Source organism: Lissotriton vulgaris, chromosome 3_1 (assembly GCF_964263255.1).
Source record: "Lissotriton vulgaris chromosome 3_1, aLisVul1.2, whole genome shotgun sequence".
NCBI lineage: Eukaryota > Metazoa > Chordata > Amphibia > Caudata > Salamandridae > Lissotriton > Lissotriton vulgaris.
This window is the reverse complement of record NC_141689.1, coordinates 1,184,371,249-1,184,393,106: the sequence shown is the minus strand read 5'-3', so window position 1 is coordinate 1,184,393,106 and position 21,858 is coordinate 1,184,371,249. Positions and strand designations below refer to the sequence as shown.

Here is a 21,858-nt window from a genome sequence, read left to right as displayed (position 1 = left end):
AGCCGCTACTTCTTTTTGTGATTCTGGATTATTTCTTAGTTGTTTGTCTGTAATACCTGATAATTTTATACATTTGGTAGTCACTTGAGGCTACACATTATTCAATAAGTGGCTGACTTCAGATGGTAATGTCCATAACACCTCATCAGTCCACAGGTGCCAATGAAGTCTTCTGCGATCTTAAAGGAGGAGGCTGAGGCATATGCAGAGCAGGTGGTTTATTGATTCCTGAAATAGTCCACATAATCGGCATGTTTTAGACTCAATTTGCGCTGTTCATGGAGGAGATAAGTCTAGTGACAAAAAGGAACCCACCCGGAGCAGCAGGTATTTTGTTTTGTAATAGGGTGAAAATGGTTCCATGATCTATTTTTAGGGACCTTTTCTATCATAACCGATGAGGACCAGGTGAGCGTGTTCTCTTTTGGCAAATGCCTTGTAATCAGAATCAAAGGATTTTGTTCAGAGCTGTTTGGACAGTGGGTGCAGTAGTTTTAACTTCCACAGCTCTGCGGAGCCTGTTTGCCACAGTGCTTCAAAGATGGCGTGTGTCCAAACATTTGAATGGCGTGCGCTGTTGGGGGCTCGAAATTTCAAGCTAAATAAGATTTTTCAGTGACCCATGCAATGCTATCCTTGTAGAGTGCAGATATTTTATTATACAGGTCTTCTGTATGATCAGTTGGGCCCTAAATGCAAATTCCATCCTGATGTGAGCTGGCAAGGTATTACACAGTAATTTAAATAGAGTTCTGAAAACTGCACTCTGTGAGTTGTTTAAAAGGCCCGTAGTGTTCCCAGGAAGGCCTCTGACCGGTATGACAATGTTGGCACTAGTTAGGCAGAAAGTATTTTAAACAGCATTCAAAATATTTTTTTTTTTTGCATTCTTGTGATTTGTTTGAAAGGTGCATGACGACGAGGCTAGTTTTAATTTTAATTAATTTAAATGTATTAGATGACCTCCCTTGTCATCTGGCCAGCATCCCAAATATTTGTATTTGTTCACAATGGGCCGGCTTTGATTGTTAAGATGCCAATAGTGTTGGAATCATTTTTGCCCTTGAATTACATCTGTGACACTCTTTTTGCTGAAGGGGAGGAGTGTATGGTTATTCACTAGTTACCCAATAAACTGTTGAATGTATCTGAAATATATGCAACTATAAATAGTTTGACATTGGGCCGGTAAGAAAAATATGCGTAACACTGGCCTCTGCAGTTGAAGATGCCCCCACTGAATTCAGTGGGCCACATTTAAGTCTAAATCTATGAGATATGGGTGTTTTGCAGGCTTCTCAACACATTTTTGCAGTGGAGACCATCATCTTTAATTATGATAATGTTGAAAAGGGTAACCAAGGAGGAATATTTGACTCCCCTGCAGGTCAAGTGTTCTCTACACTGGATATATTTCTTGAAATTATTAAAAATGTGACATGGGTCCTTGGGCAGAAATTGGCTGGAATACATCCCAGCTCTGGGGTGTTTAAAATAAAAAAGTAAGAGCGAAATCCTGGGAATTGGATATGTCTCATATAAAAAAAATTGTATTTTGTAAATACATTTTTAATAGTTATGCCCAACTATCCTCATGCGTCCCATCATAACTTACTCTAACCCAACTTCAAAGATTAAACTTAATTTCTCAGATTTAGGCGTTTGATAAAATTTGGTGGGGGAGCAGTGCACAGACATCAAACCAGAGAACCGGCTTGTCTTGGTAAAGAGGAAACAAAAACAATCAAATATTTAAATGTATATATGTCCAAAATATATTCTGAAGAAAGATATTAATTTCGTAAAGTTTTTAGTACATCAGAATCTATACTATTTCAAGGAAAATCAACTTTTGTTTTCTTGGTTCGAATATATCTTAATGTATGTGAAGGTAAAAGATGTTATTATGTGAGTGTATTGGTGAGTTTTAAAGAAATATGGGTGTCTAGGTGGATGGCAGTCAGGATTTAGTTTGCAGTTTTAGTTAACGGCAAACATGACTAACACGTTTTTACATCATATCAAGAACCTGTTTTCCTTCATCAGACATTTTTTATTTCATTATTTCAGATTATTGTTTTTATTTATTCACTATCACAATGTGGACAGCATTGTTTAGGTATGACTATACTGTTGATGATCAGTAGGTGCTGATTTACTTTATTCATTCTTTTCTCTTTCTTTTCACTGAATATGTTATTGGAAATTACAAATTAATGTATCCATACACTGATCTATGTATTAACACTTTTTCTGTAAACAATGCAAAAGGCTTTAAGGAACTTTGAGGAACTTACATTGTTCTTGATTGACCGGTGGATTTGTTGATCGAACCCAGACAAGTATGAAAAACAGAAAAAGAGGCCACAACAACTCCACCAATAATCGAATCTGTAAAACATAAATTATGTATAGATTAAAAGTGCACGTTAGAGTACCTCAAATGATAGACTGTCGCTAACGTAAGCATTTTAGAAAGATAAACTTATACAGCAATTTCTATGGACACATATATTCAAGCCAATGTCTAACCTCTCTTTGGAGGAGATATAGCCCACTTAATTATACACAAAGACAGATTTTATTTTTCAGAACTGAGCAGGACATATGTGCCACTGTGTACGTGTTAACAATGTCTTCTGTTTTTTAAATCTAATCCCTCCACAAATCAGCAACATTTAATAATGCTGACAGCCTTCCTTCTAAATCAGGGCTCTAGACTTTATTACTAAAGATTTAAGTCAACATTTTCTCAGGTTAAAATAAAAATTGGCATATAAAAAGAAAGTGCAATTCATCTTTGTTAGAAATTGAGGATTCTGGTTGGCAGAGTATAAACCCAGTCCAAGCAGGAGCCACAATCCTAGTCAGCGTAAGTCAGATATACTACCTAAATTAACCTGTGCTCCTTCTCTATAAGCTTGGCACAGAGCAGTCAGGCTTAACTTAAGAGGCAATGTGTTAAGTATTTGTGCAGCACTTAACTTACAGTAACAGGGTGAAAATATCAAAAAAAGACTCAACATCAGTTTAGAAAAACAGACAATATTTATTAGATTGAACAAAGACCAACATGACAAGAATCCTATAAGTAGAAGTCATGATACTAGTTTCCATAAATTAAATCTCAAAGCAGTGATTAGAAGTCAATACCTCTAAAAGATTCCGATTCACGCAGTCAGGTCGATGTAACGAAGTTGACCCTTGCAGCTGTGTCTTAGGACAAGTACTGCGTTGTTGTCGAACCTCGCAGTTTGGAATTATGTTGTTGTCTAAGCGGCACTGTGTTGGTGCCAGAGGGCACTGGATCAGTTCCAATCTGTGCAAAGGGGTCACTGCATCATTTCTTGCAGAAAATAGCTGCAGAACCCACTTCTGAGGGCCAGGACTGGAGGGGACACCGCAAGCAAGGGTAGGACATACAGATGGCAGAGTCTAGAACACCACCAGAGTTGCAAGAAGACTTTTATGACCCTGAGACATTAGCGAACAGGAGGCACTTGGGTTCAAGGATGTACAGAACAGGTCTAGTCCTTCTCACTCCCAGGCAAGAAGCAGCAGGGAGCAGGCAAACACATGAGAGCAGGTAGAAAAGTGGCAGTCCCTCCTACAGCACAGCAATCAGTAGGCAGAAGGCCAAAACAACCAATGCAGGTAGCAAAGGGGCAGTCCTACATGCAGCATAGCAGCCCTTCTTCCAGGCAGCAAGTTCTTGGATTAGCAAAGTTCTGCTTTGGTGATTTTAGGGATCCAGTACTTATACCCAAATGTGCCTTCGACATTAGGGGGACTTCAAAGACCCCTGCCTTCCCTAACCTGGTTCCAGAATCACTACAGGGGTAGGGGGTAGGCAGCTCTTTGTTTAGGGAGAGGCACAAGTGCAAGTACCAGTTCCACCCTCCAAACCTACCTCACGAAGGCCCATCAGCCTGGTGATGGGCCATCAGGATTCAAATGTCACACCCCAGCTCCCTTTGCGTGACTGCCTAGAGAAAATGGACAAAGGCCAGTTGTCACTCAACCCAGACATGTATTCAGAGACAGGCAGAGGCACAACATGGTTACAGTAAAAAAAGCAAACTTTCTAAAAGTGTCATTTTATGGCTTACAATTTAAGATTCGACTTCACCATAAGTTGTGATTTAGAATTGTGAGTCCAGAGACACCAAACTCCAATCTCTACCTTTTCCCTATTGGAAATTACATGTAACTATGTTTTAAGGCAATCCCAATGTTAACCTATGGGAGAGAAAGGTATTGCAGTAGTGAAAAACTAATTTAGCATTTTTTGACTACTAGTACATGTATAACTCAAATGTTCATGTCCTACATTTTAAATACGCTGCACTCTTCCCATAGGGCTGCCTAGAGCATACCTTAGGGGTGACATATTTGTAATAAAAAGGAAGGTTTGGGCCTGACAAGAAGGTTAACTTGCCAGGTCGAAATAGCAGTATAAAACTGCACACATAGGCTCTGCGGTAGCAGGCCTGAGCCATGTTTAAAGGGATGCGGAGTGGGTGGCACAATCATTGCTGTAGACCAGCTAGTAGCATTCACTTTACAGGCCCTGGGCACATATAGTGCACCTTACGTGGGACTATTACGTAATCAAAAATATGCCTATTGTGGATAAGCCAATGTTACCATATTTTTAGTACAGAGCCTATGCACTTTAGCACTGGTTAGCAGTGGTAAAGTGCCCAGAATCCTAAAGCAAGAAAAAATTGAAGTTAGCAAAACAGGAGGTCAGAAGGCAAAAAGTGAGTCGAAACCACACCAGGCACACCAGGTCCAACAATATTCTTTTGGGCCAAGATTACAAGTACATGCATTAGAATTGTGCAAGATTGCAAAACAGTAAACGTAGTAGCAGTAAAATGCTGGAGTACACAAACGAAACCTGGTTTGAAGATTTCTCATATTAGAGGAAGCCAGTCTATTGAAAGACCTCTAACATCCCACTTATGTTTTCTGACAAATATTGTGGCAATTAGTAACATTTTTCTACCCTGTTCTGTGACAGTGGGCAATATTGAATTTTTTGGAGCCTCACATATTGGAATGATTTTTTGTTTCCCAGATAGCGACAGTTGTAACATTGACAGTTGTAACTCCCAGCCCTTTACCTTAATCCCTTAGAGCAATAACCTTGCATGCAAAATGAGTTAGGTAGTGAACTATTGCTGGGCTTAAGCCTGAGCAGGCGCTCCGAGGTATCAGGCATTTTCCCAGTTGGATGGCAGGGTGTGCCCAGTATCACTACGGCTAGGGACCGGCATTTTTGCTTGAGATGGGCCAGCCCCATGTCCTGTCTGAAGCACTTCAGTGGTTTTAAAAATAAACTATGACAAAAATGGTTTTAAAGAGAATGTCAAAACAAGTTGTTTTTCCATTTCCGAGGGTTCCTGCCTCCTGCTTGACTTTTAGGGCTTTGGGAGGTGAAGATCTGGTGGAGATGTCTGCTTTTGTTGGGCTCAGAGATTCCATTACATGTGTAACAAAGACTCATCAAAATTCCAAACATTATATTTCTGTATAATGTGCTCTTTGCTACACATTTCACTTTATGCATTTCTGTTTAACATTTTAAAAGATGCAATTGCATCGAATGTCAAATTAGTAGAAGTGACAGATTGCAATCACAAACTTATTAACATTCATGTCCCCACCAACACTGCCCTTACAACGATGCTACTAGTGAATCAAGAGGAAAACCATCTGTCTTTTGCCTCCATAGGTGGGCTAGGGCGTGACTATAGTTAGAACAACACTACCATCATTGAGGTTTGTGCAGCGCACACCCAAAACAGATGTATCTCAAAGTGCTCTCATATGAGGATGAGAGAAAAGGAACCACTGTGAAATAATTAATTGCCTACTATCACACTGTGGGGCATATTCTCAGAAATGCGTGATAACCATCGCAAAAGTTACTTAACGCAACTCCCAATATCACAGTCTATCGTGGGAAAATTAAACCATGTTAACCAAGCATTTTCAACACGGTGGTATCATGCGATAGTCTCCAGATAGCGCATCAAATTTCATTGTTAAAATCAACACTGACGCCTTACAACAGTCCATGGACATCTCACGCAACCCACCACCAGGACTCGGGCAGCCAAACTACTTAGAGGAGAACACAGACCCTTCAACAGACCACACAGCAGGAAGCACCCGCAAGAACAGCTGGCGCACAACACTTCACCCACCCACACATGGCACCCCATTGCCAGATGTCAGCATGCCAAAAGGAGGTGGCCGAACAGGTGTGGGTGGGGTCAGAACCCATGGAAGGCGAACTAGATCACATACGTTGGTGTCTTTTATCCTTCAGGGCCCACCTAAACCCCACAAAGGAGACCCACACTGCCAAAAACACACATGCAGATGCACATTCACAGTACAGAACCACACCCAGGGGCAGGCAAATAGCAGTCACACACCCACGTTGGCTCTGTGTACGATGGCCCAGGCCACTCCCATTATGAGCTGAGTGGATGACGACAAAGCTACATGTCCAAACTCCAATCCCCTGCCTGCGGTGACATGTCTGCACCCACTGTACAGAGCACAATGCAATGTTGTAGGGCCCAGGGCCTTCATGCATACAAGACCACAGGGACACATGCAAATAATATGTTGAACTGGCCATGGGCATCTGCGCCCCGCACCTTTGTTGGCAGGGCCACATGTACAGTGACGCCTGTGCTGGATGTGTGCGAGGTGAGTGTAAGTCAGCCCACACAGAGTTTTTGGTGCTGGCAACAACTTGAACAGTGAACACCATCAGGACGGAAACAGATAAAACCAGCATAACAGGGTCAACTGCTGAGCAACATGGAGGTAGCCAGAGCAAGTCCAATATGCAAACAGAAGTGTCCGTGAGTATTAGTGCACTGAGGTTGGGGCACTACAGCTGAGCCCGCTCATGTGAAGAAAAATTCTAGGATTGTGTCCCTTCAAGATATTCCTGATGCAGATGCAGTGGGGTGTGTTAGACCTGCATCATCGCCCTCAACAATGTCCCAGGTCTCCCACACTGCTTGAGGTGACATTGCTGCACAACCTCTACACAGCACAAAAAAACAATCAGTAAAGGTCCATGGGTTGCAGTGCACTGAGTCAGTGGCACCTTGAGTGCTAAGCAGGGGATCAGGCAGAAGACGGCGTTCACAACAGGTGCGAGCAACTCCGTCAGTCTTCCAGTACCACTGTTTCGACTCTGGCTGTTGGCGGTTGGAGGGTGGTCTTGGCGATGGTGGTGTGTGCTTCTTGTGGTGATGCGACGTCCAGGCCTGTCAGGACTCAATTTTATGTGTGAGCCCTGGTTGTCTGCAGTTGAGGCCGGGGGCAGCGGACAGTGCAGGGCCAAAGACACATTGCGTTGATGACCCTAAGGCCATCGCCTCAGAGGCCATCCAAAATCTCGGAAGAAGATGTCCTGGATCTGACCAGCACAGAGTTAGTGGCCCCAGATGCACAGCGGCCAGCACAGGCACCCTGCCACTGGACGATGACTTGCGGTGCACTGAGGTAGGGCCACGCCGACTGGGCAGGTCCTCATCTATGTCAAAGGGGAATGTGGTGGAGAGTTGCGGGGCACAGTGGGAGGTGTCCTCCAGGGCATGATGCGGAAGGTTTGATCTTATCCGGAAGCAGCAAATGGTGGAGTGGAAGGCGACAGCCTCATTGCCAGGACCAATTCAGTATCAGCTACATGAGGATGTGATGGTTGTAGCAGGTTGCCAGGGTCACGGGCCTCGGGCCTGGAGCTTGCACCGGCATGTGGTGGGCCCTCTTAAACACACACCGGTGTCAGCAGGTGGGCATTGAGGCCTGGGTGCTCAGGTGTGGGTACAACTTGTTCGGGGACAAGCGTCCCAGGGTGCAGCAGACGCACTGTATCGCTGGCAACTCCTCTCATGGTGACCGCCTTGTGGCGGGGTGAGAGGCGCCACCCTGGCAGAGACATTGGGCATTCTGGATGAGGACCACGCCCAGAGTTACGTGCCTTTTATTCACACCCCCTACTGTAGCCTGGCATACGTCAGGCCAGCCCACTCTGCTCACACTCACGGGGGGACGTAACAAGCTACATTTCTGCGTTCCTTCCCACTGGCTGGGGTGACATGGTTGCGTCCACTGTCCAGTACACTCCATACACCAAAGGTGTGTGTCGACATGGATATGTGTGTGTTCGGCATATTGCAGTGTGACCATCACATCCACGTCACATTTGGCATTGTGTACATTCTCATTCCTGGGTCACTTGCCTCCTTCGCACATGTCTGGTCCCCACCTCTTCCCACATCCTCCTATTGTGTGGCTGAGGTGTAATGCCGTTGATTGCTAATGTACATGGCTGGCCCAGGTTCCCACAGTAAGTTCTGTCATGTCTGGTGGGTGTGCATATGGTATGTGAGCTTGTGACGTGTGAATTTTCTGTGTTGTGAGTTGCATGATTGTAAAGTTGAGGTGTGTGGTGGGTTCATTTGGTATTGGCCAACGAACTATGCATTTCCTTGGGTGCCATCCTGGTAGCGCACGCTGATGATGGACTGTCAGCAGGTGTAAGGCTTATGCACACTGCCTGGGGAGTTGGCGGCGACAATGGCGAGGATACCCCGTTGGTCCAATATTGCCTGGACATTGGTGGGATACGTGCACATTCCTTTGCACTTATTGTGTGTAGTGTTGCCAGGGGGCACAAGTAGGACATTTTTGCAGCAAATGCCCCCTGACACTTATGAGAGGATAGCTGTGGCGTTAACGCCTTGCTTGGTCTTCAGCTGTCCCTTCACAGTGCGGGGGGAGTGTAGATAGTTGGGTACCAAGCTGATGGTGTCATCCATGACCGTTGTGAGGGACTTAGATTGACCTGGTTGAGTGACTCCTCCGACTTGTGCGGATGTTTGTTGGAGGGTACCAGTGGCCAACAGGTGCATTACGGCCAGCAACTTGGTCTGGGGTGGGATGTTGGGTGTCCGCTATGTTGGTACCGTCAGCCTGTGTGCAATGGTGGTCAGGATGCTGAGGTGGTTGATCTTTTGTGCCTGTGGTGGGCTATGTAGAAACAAAGTGGGGTTGGCTCTAATCAGCAAGGCTGAGCCTATATATCAAAAAACAAAGGGAGGTGCCAGTACTGATAACATTTATTTAATGCTAGAACTCATCATCCACATCAAGAAAATTAATTCAAGATAGGGTATTGCTACTTAGTCGCAATTTTATTTTATAGAAATTCAACAATTGTTACAAAATTTATCTTTACATCAAAAGAGAGAAGCATTCGAAAAATTAGGACAATTACGGACACATCAAACTACATTCAAATAGACACTTCAAACATTCCAAAACCTCAATCATGTCACATTCAAAGGGCATTCACCGCATTCAAACCTGAATCAAACATACCACATACTGCTGCTACAATAAAAAGAAAATACAAACTGGATCTGCATCAATTATACAATAGTTAAGTACAATTGTTTAAAAATCGTACATTCCCATGGATTTTTTAAATTTTACACCATTCATTAAGGAATAATACAAATAGGTAGTGTACACCCTCTCTTTTGATGTAAAGATAAATTTTGTAAATGTTATCAGTACTGGCACCTCCCTTTGTTTTTTGATGTGGTGGGCTATGGCATTGCCTGGTGTTGGGTTTGTGAGGTTGGTGCATTTTGGGAGGATCGCTGACATTGGCTGCGCTGCCTCGGTGTTGGTCGGGCGGTGGGGTTATCGGGGGGGGTGGTGGGTGGTCCTGGGGCTGGTAGCAGTGGGTGTTGTGGGCCTCTTGGGGCTCCGCGCTGCATGTTAAGTGGCTCCTTGGCATCTTTTGTTCTTCAGGTGTGGCTCTGGGCTTGGCTCCCTTTTCTGGTGCAGGCTGTGGTCCAACTTTACATCAGGTCAGAGCAGGTGTTAGTTTTCTGCTGCTAACGCGCCTTATCGCCTGTTTTGGGATCTTATCACTGATATGGCTGGTAGTCGAGAATGTTGCGGAGTGGTGCTGTTGCAGCTTTTTGCTTGGGAACACCTACTCTGCATCTCATTAGTGATAGTTGCAGGGGTCATCTGTGGCGATGTTTTTTGTGGCTGCTATTGCAGGTAAACTGGTGCTATGGGCTGTTAGCACCAGCTTGTGAATGGGGAGACAAATTTATTGCAACTTTGGCTGCGATAAAGTACTGTTAACTGCGCAATAGCTCCTTTAGAATATGCCCCAATGTGCTCGAAAGGAAGCTGGAATTGATGCAAGGTTTCCTGGTTTCACATTGGCCAATTTAGTACATGGGTATCTAATTCTCTCTCACATTTTAGATCAAACCTTAATGCTTTGCTTTTATTTTTTGTGAGACAAAACATCAGTGGATTGTAGTAAATACACCCAGGCTCTGCATATTTCATATGTATTGGTTGTTGTAGTGGTTGGAGATGGTGATATTGTAATGCTGGACCTAAAATTAAAAGCAACCACCTTTGGAATGTGCATTGAGACCATTTGATCCACATATCTAAAAGAACAAGTTAGTTACCTCTTGTAATGCTCTTTCTGGTGGATATTCTATATAATACCACATTCCTTACCTTTGGAATATTCCCAGGTGCCTGATGAATCCACCAGCTTTAAATAGCATTGCTCCTGTGCACCAGTAGGTGGCATTGTGTAGCTCTGCACCAACTTTAATCTGCCCAGAAGCGATGAATGGAGCTCTATTCAAGCACCGCCCTTGCGCTCTGATGTTAGTTACTTTCTTGACTCTGTCTGCAACCACAGACATGGAGCCAAACAAAAATTCACAATACCAGTCTGAAGATCCCTAGATTATGACATTTTTAAATTGAAAAGGAGAATATTCCACTGAATGGGCAGGAGGAAGTGCGGTAAGGAATCTGTGGTTAGAGTATCAGCCAGAAAGAGAGTTACCTAAGATAAGTAGATTGCGCTTCTGATGGATACTTCTAACCACAAATTCCACACTTTTAGAATAGATACCAGAGAAGTAACTCACAAGGTGGAAGTTCTGAGGAATGGCTCGGACAAAAAGTACTGCAGGACCAAACAATCAAAATGTCCTCACCTGTGGTCCTGGCAGTCAAGGCAGTAGAACTTTGTTAATGTATATTGATAGCCATGTCACACCCTTACAAATGTCTAGTACAGCACTCCGCGTACCAGCACAGTGGTACCATTCCTAGCCTGGGTGAAATGAGCACTCATGTCCTCAATTGGCTGCTTTCTGGCCAGTGTGTAGCAGTACTTGGTGCAAAGCACTATCCAACTTGACAAATTCCTTTTCTGCTCTACCTTGCCTTTTTTGCTCCATTGAACCCTGTCAAGAACTGATTGTCCATCTGACTGTCTTTGATGCAATGGGTGTAAAAGATTAAAGCTCTTTTAGGTTCCAGCCAATGTAGCCTCTTCTCCATCTTGGAGTGGTTAGGTGGGGCAAAGAACATTGGAAGAATGATGGATTGTCTAATGTAAAAAAGCAGTAAAAACCTAAGGCAAAAAGGCCGCCTTGGTCCACAGTAAAGCTTTGTGAAAGAAACAGCATAAAGTGGCTGCAACAAGAGTGCTTGGCTTTGATCACGGGATGAACCACAGTCACAACAACCAGAAACAGTCAGGAGACACGGTGTGCAGCTGTGCATGGATTAGAAAGTTGTGTACATGAGGTAAGCAAGGGCCAAATTAAGGTCCCACTGTGGCATCACAAAGAGTTTGAGAGGGAAAAAATGAGTCATACCATGTAGTATCCTCATCACATAGGTGACTTGAATAATGGCAGTTGGTCCAGTGAATGTAAAAAGACCCAAAGGGCTGACAACTATCCTTTAGGGGTGCCAAACGTCAGAGTCACCTGGTCTCAGGCAGTGGTGTCACTATCCAACAATCTGCTGTTCAAAGAAGGATTTCTTGGACCAGGTGCTCACAAGGGTGTTAGGTAGAGCCTCATCAAATGGAAGTAATGGCTGCAACAAAGGTTGTCCTGGTTAGAAAACTCCGGTCAGTACGCTCGTTTTGGCTTCCATAATTGGGAGCTGTAAGTCCCAATCCTATGCTGCAACTCTCAATCCTCTGTTGCATGTTTCATAAGCACAGCAAAGGTGGCAGTCTCTTCTGTTTGAGGTCCAAGAGGAAGAACATAACCTGGAGTCCAGGGAAGTGTTCAACCCACTGGGATCTTGTAAATCTAGATATAAATTGTCATCAGCATCATGTGGCCTTCATCACCATTTTCATCCCCAAAAGCTGGATAGCCCTGATCAGAGTCTGAACGGCGAGGTTGTTGGAGAACTTTGGTGTGGCTGAGAGACAAAGGCATGGTACTACATGAGTTAGAATGAACTGCCCTGACAGCATCAGTATGGCGTAGAGATGTAACTTTGATAGGGCTCAAATTAATTTGGACAATAGAAATGAGGTTGTCTGCAGCGGCAGTGGTGCCAGTGTCAATGTTGCAGGACTGGAATGGATTTTGGTGATGGAATGGAAGTCAGCTCTTGCTTTGAGGCGGAACACGAGATAGCTTCACACACAGTGCTGAGAGCAGGCCTTTCAGCAGTAATCCATTGAGAGGACTCATTGGATCTTTAGGGCCCAAAGGCTTAGCAGAGCAAAATTCCCAAAATAGGGCCCTGTTATGATGTCGGGCGAAGTTTCCTCTGCCCGACATCGTCTCAGTCATGGGACCAAATGACACCGTCGGTCAGTGGTCCTGACCGACTAATCAGGATGCGACCCACCACTCTTTGGTCGCATTCCTATAAGTTACAATAGGAGCATACATTCCAGCTGGACCGCATGTATAGGGAGTTGTCTCTGAAACGTAATTTAGCAAATGCGTACCTGCCGTTGGGATCAGATATACGACTTGCAAAATAGCACCTTTGCAAATTGCGAGTCTTTTGCGGTTCGCAATTTGTGAGGCGATATTATGCATGTACAACAGTGTTATTACACTGTTTTGCGATTCCCAATGGGGTAACAACTTGCGAGGCTCTTTAATATTAATTAGCCTCTCGCAATTTGCAAGCCCATTGGGAATGACAGCCCGCCCAGGGATGGTGGCCTGCTGTGCTCAGCAGACCACCATGTCTGGGACTGCTTATTTATAAAGCAAGTTTTTTTTTTAATAATGCAGCCCGTTTTCCTTAAAGGAAAACGGGATGCATTTAAAAAAGAAAAATGAAACTCTTCAGATTCATTTTGTTAAGCGCAGGCAGTGGTCTCTGGGACCACTGTCTGCACTTAGAAAATAATTTCTAAGAATATCGATCACCACTATATCATGAAGAAAAATGTATGTAGGTTAAGATACACCTAGAGGCATATGTACAAGCCCCTATTGCCACACCAACGTCATTTTTTACGACGTTGTGGTGGCAATAGCTGCTTTGTCTTATTTACAAGTTAAGTGGCCTAAAGCTACCTTGTTAAATAAGGCGTTCTTTCACATTATGCTTGGCGTGAAAGGGGTTGGCAGTGGGAGTTGTGGTGGGCGTTCCACCACAACACCCATTGGTTTTGATGCTGCCCCCTATTTACAAGGGCAGCGTGAATAGGAGGCAGCGCCAAAAAATTAAGACCAAGGAAAACCTTGTCTTAACTTGGCAAAACGAGGAGGAATGTATTATTTTTTGCTTTTTCTATGTGTGCTGCCTTGCGCAGCACACATGGAAAAAGCAAAATGCCTTGTACTTGTATAGTTTATGTACAGGGAGGTCCCCCTTCTGTACATAAACAATCTTTTTTAAAAATGCCATTTTGTGACTTCAAAGTGTGCTGCATTAAGCAGCACACATGGAAGTGACAACATGGCATTTAAAGGGTGCCTGCGTTGGCGCTACACTGCTAAGTGTAGTGCCAGCGCTGGGGGAAATGCAGGGTTGCCCCATATTGTTGTAAATATGGTGCAGCCTTGTGTTTCTGAAGTGGCATGAAGGCTAACGCCTCACTCCGCCACTTCCTTGAACATATCCCCCTTAGTATTCCTAGCTTCAGATCTAGATGGCTGGACAATATTTCCATCTTCATGGTACATAGGTGTGGGTTAAGAATACTAAATCTATTCTTAACTATATGCTTACTTTATTGACGTAGTAGTATTCGATTTTCTGGATTCAATATTTTGACTGGACAATATTTTTACCTCAGTATTGTGGTATATATCTCTTGGCTTTAGAAAAAAATTTAAGAAGGTAGCTGGCATGACCTTTGCAGGCGAGGATCTACCTCATGTGTAATTTTAACACTGACAACCAGGAATCTTGAAGTATACCTCTAGGTGAGTTCTAAAAAGAAGTACAGCCTACACTTAGGCTCCTTTGGGCAAATTGTCTTTTTTTAGAGTTTTATATAGCGTGAACTACACCCTTGAAGATGGGTATCGGAGCGCTTTGAATGAGCACGAGTTTCGTTACAGATGGACATATTAATTTTTGTTAGGCAAGGAGAGATTAAGTTAATTGCCCTGAATCGCAGGATGTTGAACATCGTTGCCGAGACTCAAACCCGGTTCCCCAACTTCGATGCCGATCTCTCTAGCTGTAAGGCTACATCCTCTGCTCTCTTTGTCATTTATAAAGATAACAACCCTAGCATAATTTGAGTCATACGAGTACATTTCATGAAAATTTCATCTTTTTACACTGGAACAAAAATTCTACACTTTTGCCACAGCTAGATACATTGCAGGCTGTGTTCAGTTTATATGATAAGACTCATTAGACATTTGCTGGGATGTCGAGACACAAGGCTGTTGTGTTCTATAAAAACCAAAGGAAATGATGGACGGAGCATTGACAATACAAACACTCACCCTCAGTCAACTGATCTGCGTTTAACCCATCACCGAGGACCAGTTTCTGAGCATACCCTGCCAAATTACCGTTGACTGGGGGTGAGTGTTTGTATTGTCAACGCTCCGTACATCATAACCTTTGGTTTTTCTTTGTTCGCCCTAAGTTGGCAGGGTATGCTCAGACGTGAGTCCCTTGCTCACTTTGCCACTGGAGTCAAGCAAGCCCGGCTGAAGACGGCTGTAATGCCAGAAACCGGTCCTGGGAAGCTTGATTCCGGTCCAGGGAAGACATGGCTTGGCAGTTCGGGCTGGACTGTTCCCATGAGGCACAGGGTCAGACTGATTTGCATATGGCCATGTCTGAACTGGGGTGGCGGAGTGAGCTAAAGAACGGTGATGGATTAAACCCAGATCAGTTGACTGGGGGTGAGTGTTTGTATTGTCAACGCTCCGTCCATCATCACCTTTGTTTTTTTTTGTTTTTTTGTTGTGTTCTATAGACAGTGCAGTTTGTTTGAAGGTAGTGACAGTATTAAGGTGGTAACATCTGTGTGGGACATAAACACCGAGGGGCATATATACAAGAACTGAACACCGCAGTAGCCTCAATTTCTTTGATGTTATAGTGACTTTTTTATCCCTTTATTTACAAAGTGCCACTAACTGCAGTTAGCTGCACTTTTCTGGGGTAAATGTGAATTTTTAAGATCGCCACTTCTGTTAGTGGGACTTAACGAAAATGAGATGCAAGGTGGGCATTTCCATGCAAAAACTGCTGCTAACCTCACTTTGTGATATTAACAATGAAAATACCATACACCGATAATCCCCAAAACTGCTGCCAAGTCCAGTTAGAGATTTAAGCCCAGAAAATTGCTGGTCTTAAAATTGGAGGAAGCACTTGACTCCACATGTTAGATGTTTGGGAACATTGCTGTGCTGCCCTGCGCCATAACAAAAGGACAGGGATGCACCCTATCAATAAGATAGGTCGCATTCCTGGGGCCCATTCATGAAAATTGTTGAATCACTGCGACAAAACAATGTTGCGACAATTTTCACTACACCCTCCTTGCAGCACCATTGATTCACTGTATTCATGGTACGGCGCTCCATGTCCCATTCAATGAGAGATACATCTGGAATCCTGATGTATCTGGCAGCTCATTGCTACAGTTGTGCTTCAAGCATGACACAACGCCAGCAATGCATGGGTCCAGCCTATCCCTATGGCACTGCGTCACCCTTATGCCTGCCATGCAGCAGGTGTAAGATTTTGACGCAGTTGCATCTTTGAATTATTGCAGTAAAATCTGAGAGACTTCATTGCGCCAATTCTACAAGTCTTTGTTGCATGGGAACCTGATGCAGGTATAATGTGGCACAGTGCTTCACAAGGTAATGCATATGCCTAGATTCATCACTTTGTAAATACAGCACAACGTGGTGCAAGATTCATGCCGCAAATATGTCAAGAAAATGATGTACCAGTGGCATTAAAGCTGCCGGAAGGGGCTCAAGATTAAGCCCCCCTGTCTTTTCCCCCATGATGGCACACAATGGCTGCCATGTGCCAATGCAGGCACCCCAGTGCCATGGTGCAAGAATGTCTGTGTTGCAGAGTTGATTGAAGATGTGGTTCCATCGCCACTCGAGACGTCTGCAGGTACGTCAGGATGAGTGAAAGGCGGGAGTGAACCAGTTGGCCTTCTTGGAGTGTTGTTAGCCTGGTCTTTTCTTGAGGGGTTTCAGGGTGACTGAACAGTTGAAGATTCATCTGTGGAGGTTAAGCGCTCCTGTGTTGGCGTATGTATGGATTGGTGAGTGGTGGTGCTGAGGGAGTTTACGAGAAGCTCTTCCTTGGCCTTGATCCAGCTGAGACGGGGTGGGCGATGATGGCTGTGGTGTACGGTGGGCATGGTGAAAGCATATACGATGATGGTCGGTCCAGGAGAGTTCTGTGGTGTGGCTGTAGTTGAAGTTTCCTCTGGTGGAGAAGACAGGCTCGAGCATGTGTCGAGAATGTGGGTTGGTGCAGTGACTAGCTGCTTGAGTCCGATGTTGGCAATGTTCCCCAGGAGGGGGGTGTTGTTCTGGTCACTGGTTTTGTTCAGGTGGAACTTGAGGTCACTGACAAGGATGTAGTTTGTGGATTGGAAAGCCTGGGGTGCGATGAGTTTACAATGGCATCGATGAATTAGGGTTAATCGCCCTGGGGGCCTGTAGAAGAGGATGCTATGGAGGAAGGTGTTGTGCTTGGTCCGGATCTGAAAGTGGAGGTATTCCATGGTCACCGTTGGGTCATTAGAGTGCGTGGTAAGTAAGAGTGTGCTTTTGTAGACGATGGCAATGCCTCCTCCTGTATTGTCAGGGTGGTCCTTGTGGGTGATTTTGTCGCTGTTGGGGATGGTGATGGAGATGTCTGGGCCGGAGCAGAGGTTGGTCCAGGTTTCGGTGAAGAAGGCGATGTTTGAAGTGATTCGGCATTGAGGAGGTCCCAGATTTCTGTGGCATATTTGTGGAGGGACCGCACATTGAGGAGGATGCACTTGAGCCGGTCAGGTGCACTGTTGGTCGGCTGGGTGGCAGTAAGTGCTTGTGAGCTGATGTGGCAGGAGGTGCAGGGTGCTAGGGTACTCTTCAGTGATGCTAGATGGCAGGTGGCGTGGTGTCCAAGGTTGTGGGCAAGGAGAGTGCTGGCATCGTAGCGGTGGAGTGTCTGAGAGGGAGGGTCCCTGGTGCTGGTCGCTGTACAGGATCGGATGGTCCCTGGCGGGCTTGCCTTTGGCTTCCCTTCAGCGCACGACTGGCACACCCGCTGTGCATGGCTGAAGTGCATCCACCATTAAGCAGTGCTGCAGGGGAGCTGGACAGGTGGGAGGTGAGAAACGCTGGAAAGGACACTGGAGGGGGCGGAGACATGGTGGATTGCAGCAGCAACGAGGGAGAGGATAGGGAAAAGGTACTGCAAAAAAAGCACAGGAAAAACACAGCCAAACAAAGCAAAGATAAAAAAAGACAAAGGTAGAAAAGCAATGGAGAAGAGCAGAAATATGAACAGGAACAGAAGAAAAGAGGGCAGTCAAGCTGCAGAGTCTGACCTCCTGGTCAAAGGAACCAGCAGCACCAGATGGGGGCAGCAGCAGCAACAACCAGATGGCACAGCGCTGTGGGAAGAGGAAGTTTACTAAGGGTTAGTACCCCATACACCCAAAAGCAGACTAACAGGGGGCAAAGAAAGGCAGAACTAAGGGTGGGCGTAAAATCCGTTTCGCAGGCGAATTTGCGGATTTTCCGCGATTTCGCGATCCGCGAATCTCGCGAAATCGCGGTAAAATCCGCGAATCCGCGGGGACGAATTTTCAGCCAAGCAAGGGTTACAGCAGCAGGTGCAAAAGTTGAACCTAATTTCTTTGTAACCTTTTACAAAAGGGTTACAAACAAATTAACTTCAACTTGGACACCTGCTGCTAATTGCTTCCTGGCGCCTCGTTGCCTACTTGCAACTATTCTTTGACCCTGCTCTGACCCTTGAAGCAGGGTCAGAGAATAGTTACAAGTAGGCAACGAGGCACCTGTCCAAGGAATTAAACCTCATCAGGAAGCACTTACAGATATAAAAAACAGGAAGAAGGGAGAGGATGGCAAATACACCCATTTTGAGTTGTCAGGAGGGGTTAAACTAAAAGAGACCTTTACAGCACAACTTTCATATGCATTTTGCTAAAAATAAAAAGCTGTATGTTCTGTAGGGGCAACTCAGGAATCTGGCCCTTCAGAGATCCGGCCTCTCTTTCTTTCTCTCGTTCTCTCTCTCCCTCTCTCTTTCCCTCTCTTTCTCTCTCTTTCTAACTATCTATCTATCTATCTATCTATCTATCTATCTATCTATCTATCTATCTATCTATCTATCTATCTATCTCTCTCTCCCGCTCCCATAAACGACTGCATGGGTAACTTCGCTATGCAAGCGGCTCGCGAAGACGCAAAAATCCCCGCGAACACGCAAAAAACCCCGCGAACACGCAAAAAAACTAAAATCTGCAAATTCGCACAAATTCGCAAATTTTGCGGATCGCGAATTCGCAAATCCGCAAATTCGCGGATCGCAAATTCGCAAAATTCGCCCATGCTTAGGCAGAACCGCATGGTTGTCTCTTCCCATCTAACAGTGGTGACCAGATTCCCTGTTCCCCATTTCCCCAGCGAGTAATGGCAGATCAAGCTGCAGACCCAAGGGCCTGGGCCAGAACCAGCCCCAATGCCCCTGGCACCCAATGTTCCCAATGGCCAGTCTCAGCGACTTGTGCCAGTTTGTGGAGTCCCCCACCAGTCTTGTGCAGTGCCCTTGGTGATTTAGGTCATCCGTAGTTCAGGGATTGCTCGGGTCACGGTGTCTGTCACCCAGAGGCAATAAGCCTGGGCCCGACTCGCCCCCGGACCTCCTCCGGTAAGTGTCCCACCTTCTCCTCACCTGGACATTTATACTGGGGCTCAATGTGCTGCACTCTCTCCAAAACTGTGACTCAGCCAGCAGAAGCCTCAGCCAGGTGGGATTTCACAAGCCTATGTACAGCAGTTGCTGCCAAGTATGCTGTGGAACCTCCTGATGCAGGTGATGCAACACGGCCACCATAGGCGTGAAGTTGCAGCGCTCCCACCACACAAGTTTGGTGTAACTCAGGGGGTTCACCCTCCACAGCGTCCGGCCAGCGCAACATCCTCCGGCCTGTGATGCAGAGAGGCACGGTCCAACCTGTGTAATCTCCTCCGTGCACTTCGGTGTAGTGGTGGTGCCTGGTATGTGACAAAGACCTCCCTACATTGGTGCGTAGGAGCTCCTCTACCGTTCACAGATCCAAGGTGCACCAGGCGGTCTTCTCACAAAGGTCAGCAAAGTGTCTCCCTTCGACCTGATAGACTTCACCACCAGGTAAGGGTGATCGCTGACGCCTCAATGTCTACCACCCCCACCAAGCAACTCCATGGCACCTCTGCTTCCCACTCCAGATCACAGATGCTGGCCCAGCGAGACCTCCAGGCCACAGGGACTGTCCCTACTTTCAAGGTTTTGCTGCAATGGTGTTGCAAAGAGAGTGCTATGAAAAGTGATGCATCACTGGTTTTTCCCAGCGATGCACATCGTTTCATGACTGTAGCCCAGAATCTGCATTTCCTCTTCACCAGGGACTCTCGCTGGTCATCCTGGCTGTTGGAGGGCTTGGGGTGTGGTTGATATGTGCTGCACTGGGCCCTGGCTCCTCCACTCTGCATTCCATTGGTTTTATTTCATATTTTTCACTGGAGGTGGACTTATAGGCTATTTGTGCCTCTAGATGCAAATAAAAGCCCTGTTAGGCTGACTAACGTAAGTTCTTTTGCCGCTAATGGGGCTTTTGTCATTTTTCTCTCGCTAATGTCAATATTTTTAATGCCTTGATGCTAGTGTTAGCGACAGTCTTCACCGCTGCTAGTTGCTACTATCGTAATGTAGCGACATATTGTAAATACATCGCTAACAGGGCGATAGTTTATGGTGATAGGCCACGTTAGGAAAACTACCACTAACTAACGCTAATACTAGTCAGTGGCAGTTCCTATACATATACCCCCAAGTGTTTGAAGATGAGTATTCTGTGAAAATCACTTTTTTGTCAGCAAACTTCTTTAGAATCAAATCTCTTTCTTATAGAAAAGGTAAGCAGAAAAACAAATACACAGCATGCAGCCTACAACCCAATTAGGCCGGCCGCAAAATCCACCCAGTGCAACATCTATAAGTGATAGTGAAGTGTGTTGTCCAGATTTCGCACTCAGCGAATGCTGTGTGGGGCAGTCCTATACAGAAACATCCCCCATCAAGTGGCCTGCTCCAACTTCACAATCAAAATAGTAGCTCACTTTGGCGATAGGAGTTACACAGCATGCAGCCTACAACCCACAATGGGCCGGCGGCGTCACAGGGTAGGATGCGTAACATTGACATATACCTCATGTATGCTTCTTTCAGCGTAGAGTAAGCCCTGCACGGCTCCCTTCAAACAGTGTTAGTATTTACCAGCTAATGCAGGTATTGTCGCAGTGAGGTGAGTGAAACAAGAGAATGTTGAAACACACCTAAAAAGTAAATGGAATTAAAGAACCAAAGCCTTCCCTCACCCCCACCTCACCCACTTCTGAATTAATTGCCTTCTGTAGGGAAAGAGGAGCACACATTGTGAATAAGTTATGAGACCGGGTCTCTCCATGTTTACATCCTCTCCTTGTCCCCGTCCAGCGTATCTGGAAGCTGTCGCAAGATTTGTAGGTAATTAGGACATTTTAGCTCTCTCAACTAAGTGGAGAGGATAGTGATAAAGGAGGTGTATATTTTAGTGTATACAGAGGGATCAGCATTGGTCGCCATAAACAGTTGTTCTATGCCCAGTAGTGACTAGAGTTGATGCAGCCACCATCAGTGGTCGAGAGCTTTATATATACCCCAGCTAGCCAACAATACATAATTTAATGCCAGGACTATCTGCCTTCCTTTAACGGAAGGAAATGGGAATGTAAGTGTGTTGTGGAGCCCTAGTAGTGTGTAGTCAGGGAATCTGTGGATTGTAGTGTCAAACGCTTCGGGCAAAGCCATAAAAGATGGATCAGCATCACTGGATTCCCACAGCACCGCCAGCATAGGCCATTGCTCTAATCGTTCCATTTCTGCATACGAGAGGTAGTGTAATACCAATAAGTTGTGATTTTATGGGCCGTCTTGGTGTGTCCTGCAGTGTTAGCCGTGTGGTGTGTTCTATAGAAAATGTCTTCCCATTCTTTATCAGATAGTTCACGGCCAAACTCTGTTTCCTAACGGATCTGCCATGGGGACTTGCAGTTTTGCGCTTTCTTCGAAAGGTGTTGGTAAATCTCTGAAATAGGTTATCAATTATCTGACTTGAGGAACAGCCACTTCTCTTATGCTGTCATTGGTCTCCCCACCCTCGGCAGATAGCGGAGCCAAGCACCCAATGTGTCATTTGCATGTGTGTGAATCTGTCCCCTT

General features: G+C 45.3%; 1 protein-coding gene across 2 annotated transcripts in view; it reads right to left on the bottom strand.

Annotated features, from left to right (window-relative positions):
- Positions 1–21,858, bottom strand: part of LOC147727632 (phospholipid-transporting ATPase ABCA1-like) — a 2,839,360-nt gene that overhangs the window by 2,663,111 nt on the left and 154,391 nt on the right. For both annotated transcript variants that reach the window (XM_086961649.1, XM_086961650.1), the window contains exon 3: positions 2,298–2,391. In XM_086961649.1, the coding sequence (XP_086817775.1) occupies positions 2,298–2,391 (94 nt within the window). The remainder of the gene's footprint in view (positions 1–2,297; positions 2,392–21,858) is intronic.